We start from the raw sequence: 12,671 nt of genomic DNA, 5'->3' as shown, positions 1-12,671 counted from the left end.
GCCTTTTGTGTCTCAGTGTTGTCTGTGAGCTGTAAAATTACCAAAGTTTAGTATTTCCAGTGACCCCGTGTTCAGTCCCATAGCAGAGAGCTTGTTTGGGCTAGTTTTCTGAAAGGTGAAGGCCTTGTAATCTAGTTTTCTCAATGCTGCTCCTGGACTTCGCAGTTTAAAGGGCCCATATCACGGAAAATTGAATTTCCCTCACCTGAAATAAAGTATGATGTTTGTAGTTTCAAAACGTCCCATTTGCCCCCCAGTCCTTACAGTTCACTTATGGAAGCAGGAACAAAACAGAATTTACTGTTTTTGTGATGTCACTCAAAACATCACATTTACTTATATCCACCCATTCAGACTACAGCAGTTTAGCTCCACCCATTCACACTGATGTTATAAGGAGTGTTTCAGCCCAGACTGCTTTTTGAACGAGGCACAGTGCAGGGCAGTCAATCAAAACACAGCTCATTTACATATACCATTCTTAAAGGTGCAGCGATTAAAAGTCTTTAATTGTAAGGGATAAAAAGAGGTTAGAAAAAGTTGACAAATTAACACACTTAAAAATGATGGTTCTTTAAGGGTTCTTTAGTGAAGAAAATGAACACTCAGAGAACCCTATGCATGATTAAAGGGTTCTTTGCATTGTGAAAGGGTTCTTCAGATTTATGGAGAATGTGCTGTAGATGGATCTATACAGAACCTTTTTTTAAACGCACTCTATATAGCCCCCAAAAGGGTTCATCTATTGTCGATGGCAGGCTTGTAACCATGGAAGAACCCTTTTTAAAAAGGTTCCATACACAGCACATTCTCCATCAATCTGAAGAACCCTTTCTTGATGCAAAGAACCCTTTAATCATGCAAAGGGTTCTTTGACTGTTCATGGTCCTATATAGAACCACTCCATCAATCTGAAGAACCCTTTCATGATGCAAAGAACCCCAGACTGGGGCAGTCGTGGGCTGGAGGTTAGGGAACCAGCCTTGTGACTGAAAGGTTGCCGGTTTGACCCTCTGAGCCAGCAGTCTGTGACTGAGGTGCGTTTGAGCAAGGCACCTGACCCCCAACTGCTCCCTGGGCGCTGCGGATAGGGCTGCCCACCACTCCGGGCAAGTGTGCTCACTGCCCTCTAGTGTGTGTCTGCACGGATGGGTTAGATTGCGAAGGTGAAATTTCCCCGTTGTCAGACTAATAAGGGTCACTTAATTGAAAAAAAAACCCCTTTAATCATGCGAAGGGTTCTTTCATCGTTCATGGATCTATTTAGAACCATTTTCTTTCCTAAAGAACCCTTAAAGAACCAACCAAGTGTGTAGGGCCCTAATTTACCATAACCACACCTGTAGTACTGCCAGAACCACTAATAGTTCAGAGGTTTAAAGGCTCACACTGACCCCAAGGATTAAAGATGTTAGTAAATTTGAGGAAAACAGGAGGGTTAAAATTACACTTACAGAAAAAACAAGACAGATGTAGGATATGAGCCCTTTAACCGCACACTTACAGAGCCAAGAGGGGCGTTTGGTTAGTCTCCTCCCCCTAGCAACCAGTCGGCGACATAGCAACCACGCTTTCCCACTAAACAGAGGCAGCTGATCTAAAAGCTAAGCTGATCAGTCTCGTGCGTTCAGGATGCCGCTGCTGGTCAGAGACCACACATGGACCCAGACAGAAACCACGGTGTACCTCAGTATCCCGTTAAAGGGGGTGAAGCCGGCCAAAGTGGACGTGCTTTGTACGGATGAGTTCCTGAAGGTGAGAAGATCGCATTAAACTTCCGCAGCCAGTCGGCGGCTCTGGCTTCATAGCGCTGCTGTGAGAAAAACTGGTTAAAGGGGAACCCCACCGATTTTCCAAAAATTCTACGTAATTAAACGGTTAAGATGTAAACAAAGTTGTTCAGAGCGGTTTGGTGTGAAACGCTCTGTTCTAGAGAAACTTGCCGAGTCAGAATCGTCACAGTGGTGGTGATACGAACCAGACGTCCACCTCTAAAAGCTCCCTCACTGAAAGTTTTAACTACATGAAATGCTTAGATGTGATATCTGACACATTGTTTTATGATACAGTTCTGGCTTAAAATGTATTGTAATGCATTTATTTCAGTCCATTATAGCAGAGGGGTACACGTAGGGTGTTTATCACTATTTTATCAGGCATAACATTCTGACCACCTCCTTGTTTCTGCGCTCATTGTCCATTTTATCAGCTCCACTTACTATATAGGTGCACTTTGTAGTTCTACAGTTACAGACTGTAGTCCATCTGTTTCTCTGATACTTTGTTAGCCCCCTTTTACCCTGTTCTTCAGTGGTCAGGACCCCCATGGACCCTCACAGAGCAGGTACTATTTGGGTGGTGGATCATTCTCAGCACTGCAGTAACACTGACGTGGTGGTGGTGTGTTAGTGTGTGTTGCGCTGGTCTGAGTGGATCAGACACAGCAGTGCTGCTGGAGTTTGTAAACACCTCAGTGTCACTGCTGGACTAAGAATAGTCCACCAAACAAAAATATCCAGCCAACAGCGTCCTGTGACCACTGATGAAGGACTAGAGGATGACCAACACAAACCGTGCAGCAGCAGATGAGCTATCGTCTCTGACTTTACATCTACAAGGTGGACTGACAAGGTACGAGTGTCTAATAGAGTGGACAGTGAGTGGACACAGTGTTTAAAAACTCCAGCAGCACTGCTGTGTCTGATCCACTCACACCAGCACAACACACACTAACACACCACCACCAGGTCAGTGTCACTGCAGTGCTGAGAATGATCCACCACCCAAATAGTACCTGCTCTGTGAGGGTCCATGGGGGTCCTGACCACTGAAGAACAGGGTAAAAGGGGGCTAACAAAGTATCAGAGAAACAGATGGACTACAGTCTGTAACTGTAGAACTACAAAGTGCACCTATATAGTAAGTGGAGCTGATAAAATGGACAATGAGTGTAGAAACAAGTAGGTAGTCATAATGTTATGCCAGATTGGTGTACATCTAGGTTCACTGGTGGTTTTGAATAGTAAATAAAATGTCTATATTTGTGTTGTAGTCATGGCGACCCCTGGTTCCTATCACCACCACTGTAAAGACATCTGAATCATTTCATACCAAACCACTCTGACTCTGTTTACATCTCGAAGACTGAATTTTTCAAATATTTTGAAAAATTAGTGAAATTCCCCTTTAAGAGAGCAATGCCCTTTTTGTCCCCTCAGGTTAGTTTCCCTCCGTTTCTGTTTGAAGCCTTCCTTTCTGAGCCTGTAGATGATGATAAAAGTGTGGCCAAACTGGGAAACGGCGTTGCAGTTTTTACTCTGCCGAAAAAGAAAGAAGGCCTGTGGACGCACCTCAGCAGAGATGTGGGTATGTGTTGTTTTCTATTTTTATACCCCACACTTACATCATAGCCGTGTAGTAAAACACATTTCTGTAATTTTCATGCATCATTATTGCTAAAACTGTTATGAGGTGAAGAAACGTGTCTAAATTTGTGGTAAATATTTGGTATTTTCATTATTATTTGGGATTTTTAGCAGCATATTTTCTACAAAGCTATAATTCTACGCTGCCCTGATTGGTTTGGGTTGGATAAGTACAATATTTAATTCAGAGCAAAAGATTGCAAAGTAGCATTCTATCTCTGTGCAACACTCTGATCATATAAAACATTATATAAAATTAATAGGATGCACTGAGATGGCCATTTTTACCATTAACAGTAGTTTCAATGAAAGTGACCATCAGTGAATGCCTTCATGAAACATTGTTTTAACATTGATTTTTTTAGTACTGTATTGAAAGTGGTTCACTCTTAAAGTGAAATTTGCACTATTTTTTCAAAATGTCTTCATAATTCAGTCATTAAAATGGAAGCAGAGTCATTCAGAGTGGTTTGGTGTGAAATGCTTTGTTCTAGACAAACTCACCAAGTCAGAATTGTTCACAGTGATGGTAATAGGAGCCAAACGTCCACCTCTAAAGGCTCCCTCATACAAAGTTATTACATAAAATGATTATGAATACACTGCCTGAAGCTTGACACAATAGTTTTGTGATAAGATTTTGGCTGAAAGATTTTTAAAAATATCTGTCCATGGTGGAGGGATACATAAAGGGCGTTGTGAAGCAAAATAGTCCCCAACGAAAAACCTATTATTATTTTCAGATTTACCACTATTTTCCATCATCAACATTCCATATAAACTCAGAGGACTCGTGTAGGTTCACTGGTGGTTCTGGATAGTAAATAAAATGTCTATATCTGTGTTGTAGTCATGGCGACCCCTGGTTCCTATCACCACCACTGTAAAGAAATCTGCACCATTTCACACCAAACCACTCTGAATGCTCTCTGATTACATCTTAGTAATTGTACTATGCAGAGATTTCGAGAAATTGGTGGGATTCCCCTTTAACAGTTAAATGAAATGAGCCATAGCAAACAAATGCAAAGTTATTCTTGGGACACCTACCACTTTTTGAAATTCCAGAGTTTGTCCCCACCACTTTTAAATAACTTTTTGTAGGGAACTATATAAAGATTATATAAAACATATAGCCTAAAACCATTTTTTTCTATTACTGAGTTTACAAACAGCAGCAGTTTCACCACAAACCTCAAACATTTGACGTTTAGTAGTATAGTAGTTGTTTTAGTAGTAGTAGTATAGTAGTTTAGCAGTATTTGAAGTTCAGGGGTATTTAAATCAATTGCTCTTCACTGTCTAACTGAACCATTTTGCCTTATTACAGACAAAGCCAAACAAAGAGAGATTCGAGACGAGGCCATCCTCAAAACTCAAAACAAGGCTGCAGAAAACTCCAAGGCCAAAGCCGCAAAGATTCAGCAGGAAAAGAAATACACATTGGAGACTATGATGAAGGTCTGTGTCCTCTAATCTCTGTACGTACAACACCGACAACAACTCCTTATATCATCCTTATAACATTGGATACTCTCAAGTCACTATTAACCCAATAAACTCCAGAATTGAGCGTCAGTAATTAAACACGAAAGGCTCATATCATGTAGAACTCTATTTTCACCACTTTTTGACTGCTTTTTGAATTTATAGTTTTTGTGATATTACGAAAACCAGCACATTTCCATTTATCCCCCTATTCCACCAACAGCAGTTTAGCCCCGCCCATTCACACTGTGTTATAAGGAGTGTTTCAGCTCACACTGAGCCCATATTAAGGCATAGCACAGGGCAGCCAATCAAAAAAAAAAGATTATTTACATATATTAGTTAAAGACACAGAAACAGAAAGGCCTGTTTAATTCTAGTCTCTAGCGAAACATTTTTTAAAAAGTACTTTGACAATTTCTTCTACTACTGGTTACTTGTGTGCAGCTTGAGGAAGAGGAGCGGGTGAGAATTCAGACGATGAAGGACGAAGAGTGTGCGAGAGCCACAGCAGAACTGGAGGCCTGGAAAGAAAAGCAGAGGAAAACGGCAGAGGAAGAGGAGGCTCGACGAAGGCTACAAGGAACCACCACGCAGGTGGATAAACAAGTTCCTAAAGAGAGAAAGCTTGAGAAAGCTGCACAAAACCCCAGCAGAACTGAAGGTGAGAAAGTAAAATGAATGTGTCTGATTTTACCACCAGCTTTACACCGATTTAATTTCATTATTTACACACAGTGCAAAAAGTCAGAGACTAAACTTTTCCAAAAAAAAAAATTGAAAGATGTTGAAAAAATGTGACTCCGAACAACCATGCAAGACCCGCTAGACCGCCTAAAGCAAACAGACAAAATTTGCAAATAAAACAAAGAAGCTGCTGGTGCTCTCAGAACAATGGACTGACCACTCCAGAGTCCAGACCTCAACATCACTGAATATGTTTGAGGTTACTTGGATCATGAGTAAAAGAAGATTCCAGAAGCAAATCCAGCTCAAAGACTGAACCTTAGAGATGTTGTAGAACCCAATACTGTAATAATTTCCCAATAATGTAATATTGCCCATAAACAATATTTTGCACATAACTTGATCAGAAATGGGAAAACATCCAGTAATAACTTCTCCAATAGTGTAATACAATGTGTAAACTGGTAAAATGATATTATAATTAATATGTTATATTATTGGGAATTTGTCATATTTATAAGTTCATCTTTTCTTTTTTCAAAATGGATGATGTAATACTGTTGAGAGCACTTCCCAATGGCCGTCTGCTATGCTTTTGTGCATTCAGCAAAATGTAGAATAAGGAAAAGTTTATATGATTAATTTGAAAAATGATCAACTTGTATATATGATAAATTATATATATGATATTCTAAATATGCTGAATTCCCAATAATGTAATGAATTCCCTATAATATAATAAAATATTACATTATCATTCCAAAAAAATACATTATAAGTTTAGAATATGTGTTACATTCTTGGGAAAGTTATTACATTATTGGGTTTTATTACATTTTTGACCAAGTTAAGTGCAAAATATTATTACATATCTGGGCATTATTACATTACTGAGGATTCTTTACAATATTGGGTTCTACAGATGTTTTTACATTTTTACCCCAAATATAGTCAGTCAGCTAAGACATGTTTGCTTTGGTTTAATACTGAATCTGGAAGGTTGTAGCCACTAATAAGCATCATACAAACTGCACACTAACTCATCACACACTTGCCTCAGGCTGTGTTTAGAAGTCCCTAATAGACATGGACAAAAGTCCAGACAAAGTCCAGTCCTCATGATAACAACTATTACTGCTTTTAGCTGCAAGCAATAATCTAGTCTATTAGAGATGCACAACTCCGCATGGTTTGAGGCGAGTCTGTGATGATTTAGGTGTGCAGTTTGTATGATGCTAATTGGTATAAGGGGTATAAGCTTCCTTTACTTGTTAGCTACATTAGCTTCTTGGCTTCAGTGCAAAACTAAAAAAGCAAACTTTAGTCATCAAACCTGTCTTGGCTGCTTGACTAAATTTGGTGTAAAAGGGGAAAATGCACATTTGGAGCAGTCGTGGGCTGGAGGTTAGGGAACCAGCCCTGTGACCGTAAGGTCACCGGCTTGATCCCCTGAGTCGACAGTACTGTGACTGAAGTGCCCTTGAGCAAGGCGCCTAACCCCCAACTGCGCTGCGGATAGGGCTGCCCACCACTCCCGTTGTGGGGCTAATAATGGTCACTCAATTGACTTTTGGCTGAGCTTTCGCTTTTAGCATTAAAATGCTTGCATTATTGCATAATGCTCCCACTAATACTGCTGTGATCTGCTTATTTTTTCGGGATGTGATCTGGCGTAATGTGACTTGTTGATCGTGACTAAAGTTGATGAAGGCCTGTTAAGCTAACAGAATCACTCTTAGGTCGGATAAACAGCGGGAAAAAGGACAAACAGAAGGATGTACCTGCCCCCAGGTCAGCGGGCTGCATTAAGATCAGTTTCACTCCACGTGTTTTCCCCACCGCCTTACGAGAGTCCCGCGTACCCGAGGAAGAAGAGGTGATTTTTTTTTCAACCAATCCTTGGCTTAACCGTTCACATCCTCTTTTAAATTCAAGTGTATAATAGGTGTTCATTTAAAGGGCCCATGTCCTGCATTTTTCTTGTATTTTTTTTTTTTACACTTATGACATTTATGTGGTTGTATGTGCCAAAATCAATCATAATTCAATCAATCAATCATAAACATATGGAAATGAGCTCTGTTCTGATTGGCTGACCTCATTTAAAAAGCAGTCTAGGGCTGAAACACTCCTTATAACTTCAGCGTGAATGGGCGGGGCTAAACTGCTGCAGGCTGACACACGGATATATGTAAATGTGTTGGTTTTAATGACATCACAAAAACAATGGGCCTCATTCACCAACCGTTCATAAGAAGAAATTTCTTCTTAAAACACACAAAGATTCTGTCGTTCACCAGTGTTTTCTTATTTGGGCTTTGTTCTTAGGTAAGAACAGAATCTACACACTCAGGAGCACAGAGGTGGGAACAGTTCTGTGGTTTAACCTCACGAATCTGATGTAGACTTTTTCTTAAGAACTTTCTCAAGACCTCGTTTAAGAAAAAGCTTAGGACGATATTGGTGAATGAGGCCTACTGATTTCAAAACAGCTGATTTTGCAGCTTAGTTTCTGTATGTGTACTGTGGAGTGAAAGACACGCTGTGTAAATTTAACTGTGTTTACATATTATATCAGACTATTTTATATAGAAAAGCTAGGAAAGTTCATTTTTTCACGATACAGGCCCTTTAAAACTGATATATATTAATGAGCTCTGTTCTGATTGTGCCTCATTCCAAAAGCAGGCTGAAACACTACTTATAACTTCAGTGTAAATGGGCGGAGCTAAACTGCTGTAGGCTGAATGGGTGGATATATGTAAATATGTTGGTTTTTGTGACCTCACAAAAACTGTGATTTCAAAACAGGCAGCTTCGTTTCCATATGGACTGAGGGAGGAATGGTATATTTTGAAACTCTAACAATGTTTACATGATGCAGCAAGCTTGTTTCAAAAAGTGAGGAAATGTCTGTTTTCCATGATACAGGCCCTTTAATTGTAGATAAAGGGGAGGGGTTTAATTGTACACACGCTGTAGATGGTTCTATATGGAACTTTTTTGAAAAGGGTTCCATAAAAACAAAAAGCGTTCTTCTACTGTTATGATGTCAAGCTTGTAACGATAGAGGAACCCCTTTTGGTGCTATATAGAACCCTCTTCAAAAAGGTTTTCTTAACTAAAGAACCCTTGAGGAACATTTTTTTAAGTGTGTAGTAAATTCAGTGGACATGGAAAGTATTTAATTTGAGTGTTTAATTAAAGGTAATTGGAGGTGACTGTAGGCGTGGCTCACGTGTATGTTGTTGAACAGTGGCTGAGGAAGCAGGCGGAGGCCAGACGGATGGCGAGCGCTGATCTCGCTCAGCTGGATGATCTGAAGGAGGAAGAGAAGAACCCTGACTGGCTGAAGGATAAAGGAGAGTACGTTTCAAACAGCTCACGCACAGCTAACTCTAGTCTACTAGACACCTGCAGCTATTTATTACAGTAGCAGCTACAGTGGAAGCTGATGGTTCCAAAAAAGATGGTTCTTCATGGGTTCTTTAGTAAAGATAGTGGTTCTATATAGAACCATGAACACTCATAGAACCATTTGCATGCTTAAATGGTTCTTTGCCTGGTCAAATGGTTCTTCAGATTGATGGAGAATTTGTTGAATATGGTTCTATATAGAACCTTTTTGAAAAGACACTATAACAGTATATTTTAAAAATTGAGGATGATTAAGACTTATTATTCAGTAACTACAGTGAATTATTGAGTATTGTAAAATGTGTATGTTGTGTAGAGAGCGAGCTGTTGAAGTTTGGGCCCATATGCAGTTGAAGGGATTAACTGCTGAGCTCCTGTTTACATCTGAACTGAAGGTTGTTGCACGTAACCACCAAAAGCTGATTATGTGTGAGAAGAGACCCCTCATTAGGGAATTTGGGTTTGGCTGTGGCATATTACACAAATAAGATAATTACTGCTAAAGATACAAGACTGTGCTCTTTTCAGACCGATCCAGGAGAAAGGTGTGTGGTCGTTGTAGATCTGGTTGCTAGAATCAAGACTATATTGAACTTTTTCTTTGCTGTTTTCTTCCTACAGTAATTTCTTCAGGACTGGGAACTACCAGGCTGCGGTCAATGCCTACGATTTGGCCATTAAACTCAACAGACGCATTCCTGCCCTGTTCTCCAATCGAGCGGCTTGCCATCTGAAGCTGAGAAATCTTCACAAAGCCATCGAGGACAGTTCTCAGGTCAGCGATTTCTCCTCAGTGTATTATACTGTACACTTTGTGATGTTTTTCGATTTTAAAGGTACATTAAAAACATTTTACACTTTTACGAGTTCCCATTGTTTGCAATGGAGCTTTACGGCAACATTCTAAACGTTCCGTTAAGAGGTCAGTTTTCCCAGCCAGGGACACTGAACATCTCATTTCAAGTTCAAATGAGCCGTATTACACAATAATTACATAAAAGAACACAGAGCATCCTCCTGTCTGTTTTCAACCTTAAATAAGAAAACGACATTGCTTAAGTTCTCTAATAAAACAAAGAAGTGTAAATTAAATAAAAAATACAAATATAAAATAAATAAATACAAAATAAATATTAATAAATACAAAAAAATATTAAGAATTATTATATCTGCAACTGTTAAATCACCTTTTTCTGTTCTTTCCTGTGTGTTAACCTCAACACTGGCTGTATGTCGGTCACTGTGTCTGTGCTAGGCCCTGGAACTGCTGACCCCAGCCGTCGCTGACAATGCAGCGGCCCGACTGAGGGCCCATGTAAGGAGAGGAACTGCTTTCTGTGAGCTGGAGCTCTTTATAGAAGGTACCACTACATTGTAGTTCATTGTAGAACTACATTAGAAACTTTCTATAACAGACATTGAGCTTTGATTCTTTGACCCGCAGGACTTCAGGACTACCAGGCTGCTCTCAAGATCGATCCAAACAACCAGGCTCTGCAGGCGGATGCCAGTAAGATCAGAGAGATCGTTCAAGGCACGATACCCAGCTCTTAAGGGACGGGCCTTCCTTATAATCCGGATATTGTGCCTTAAAGTTGAATGCAACGTCTTTTAAGACAGCTGATACATTATACTTAATAACTCAGTCATAATGAAGTGACTGAGCTGAGTTACATGTCAGTTGAATCCAAAACGGCTCACGTACTATACCGCATATGGCAGTGTTACTCGCAGCAATACAGAGTTTTACCATTTTCATTCATTTATCTGTTAATTATCCAGCTTATCAGGAGCTGATGGAGAGGGAGAAACACCTAAAAAGTATTTCTGGACTGCAGTTCTGGGGCATCTTCTAAGTGCTGTTACAAACTGCCTTATGCACTGTGTTAAAAATATTAAGGTGTTCAGATTAAATCACATTCAAGAATTACAATAAATTTGTCCTTTGTCTTTCTTGGGTTCTGAGACCTTCACAACACTTCACTTCACAAAAATGTACTTCTGTTATTGCATATGACCACATTTGATGTTGTACACTTCTTTTAAAAATAAAAGACGTTTTAAGCGTGAATTTTACTGATTTTTCTATATAACTAAGTGATGAAGGTAAAGGAAGGTACTGAGTGGTTTGATGCAATTCATAACAAACTTCACAGTGGTGGTGATAGGAACCAGACATCTCTAGAGTTTAATGCCTCTAAAAGCTCCCTCACATAAAGTTATTACATGAAATGTAACATTTTATAAATATGGTGTCTGATGTCTGAGACATTGTTTTATTACAGTTTTGAGAAGATTTTGGACTAAAACTCATTTTTATAATACATACAGGTCATTGTAAGGCCCAAAGAAAATTTTATCATTATTTTACCACTATGAACAATACATGTACAACCCCATTTCCAAAAGTTGGGATGCTGTGCAGAATGTAAATAAAAATAGAATGCAATGATATGCAAATAGAGTAAACCATATTTTTAAAGGAAAATATTACAAAGACAACATTTAAAATGCTGAAACTTGGAAATTTCATTGTTTTTTTGAAAAATATATTCCCTTTTGAATTTGATGCCAATAACACGTTCCAAAAAAGTTGGGACGGGGCCCTGTTTACCACTGTGTTTCATCACATCTGCTTGAAACAGCACTCTGTAAGCGTTTGTGAACTGAGGAGGACAGTTGCTGCAGTTTTGAAAGTGAAATGTTTTCCTGTTCTTGTTTGATTTCAACTGCTAACAGTTCAGGGTCTCATTTGCAGTACCGGTGCCCATCAGGGCCGTGTGCTCAGTCTGCTGCTGTTTACCCTGCTGACTCACGACTGTACTGCAAAGTACAGCTCAAACCACATCATCAAGTTTGCTGATGACACGACTGTGGTGGGTCTGATCAGCAAGAATGATGAGTCAGCATACAGAGAGGAGGTATGGCGGCTAACTGACTGGTGTGGAACCAACAACTTGTCTCTGAATGTAGACAAAACTAAGGAGATGGTTGTTGACTTCCGGAGAGTGCAAGGTGACCACCCCCCACTGACCATCACTGGCTCTGCTGTGGAAATCATCCAGAGCACCAAGTTCCTCGGCGTCCACATCACAGAGAACCTCACCTGGACCCTCAACACCAACTCTATAGCCAAGAAAGCCCAGCAATGCCTCTACTTCCTGTGGAGACAGAAGAAGTCTCATCTCCCCCATTCCCATCCTCACCATGTTCTACAGGGGGACTGTGGAGAGCATCCTGAGCAGCTGCATCATCGCCTGGTTTGGGAATTGCACCGCCTCCGACCGCAAGACCCTACAGCGCATAGTGAGGACAGCTGAGAGGATCATCGGGGTCTCTCTCCCCTCCATCATGGACATCTACACCACACGCTGCATCCACAAAGCCACCAGCATTGTGGACGACCCCATCCATCCCTCCCGTCTGGCAGAAGGTACCGGAGCATCCGTGCCATCACTGCCAGACTCTGCAACAGCTTTGTTCCTCAAGCAATCAGATTTTTAAACTCACAAGGACTGAACTAACCCCCCCCCCCACCACCACCACACACACACTCCTCTTTTGCTGCACTACTTGCACTGTCTGGAACATTGCTGCTAATACTGTGTTTACACTGTTTTCCTACCTCAGTAACTGCTGTGCTCACGTATGTTG

General features: G+C 40.4%; 1 protein-coding gene across 1 annotated transcript; it reads left to right on the top strand.

The window, feature by feature from the left end:
* Positions 1-1,586: 1,586 nt before the first annotated feature.
* Positions 1,587-10,616, top strand: dnaaf4 (dynein axonemal assembly factor 4). Its single transcript, XM_036585370.1, has 9 exons — positions 1,587-1,755; positions 3,219-3,366; positions 4,756-4,886; positions 5,361-5,577; positions 7,340-7,476; positions 8,857-8,966; positions 9,639-9,792; positions 10,273-10,378; positions 10,462-10,616. Exons 1-9 carry the CDS (start codon positions 1,633-1,635, stop codon positions 10,569-10,571), a joined length of 1,236 nt encoding a protein of 411 aa, XP_036441263.1. The 5' UTR covers positions 1,587-1,632; the 3' UTR covers positions 10,572-10,616.
* The last annotated feature ends 2,055 nt before the right edge of the window (positions 10,617-12,671 follow it).

Source organism: Colossoma macropomum, unplaced genomic scaffold (assembly GCF_904425465.1).
Source record: "Colossoma macropomum unplaced genomic scaffold, Colossoma_macropomum, whole genome shotgun sequence".
Taxonomy (NCBI): Eukaryota; Metazoa; Chordata; class Actinopteri; order Characiformes; family Serrasalmidae; genus Colossoma; species Colossoma macropomum.
Note: the sequence above shows the minus strand (reverse complement) of the source record. Positions and strands in the feature narration are given on the sequence as shown.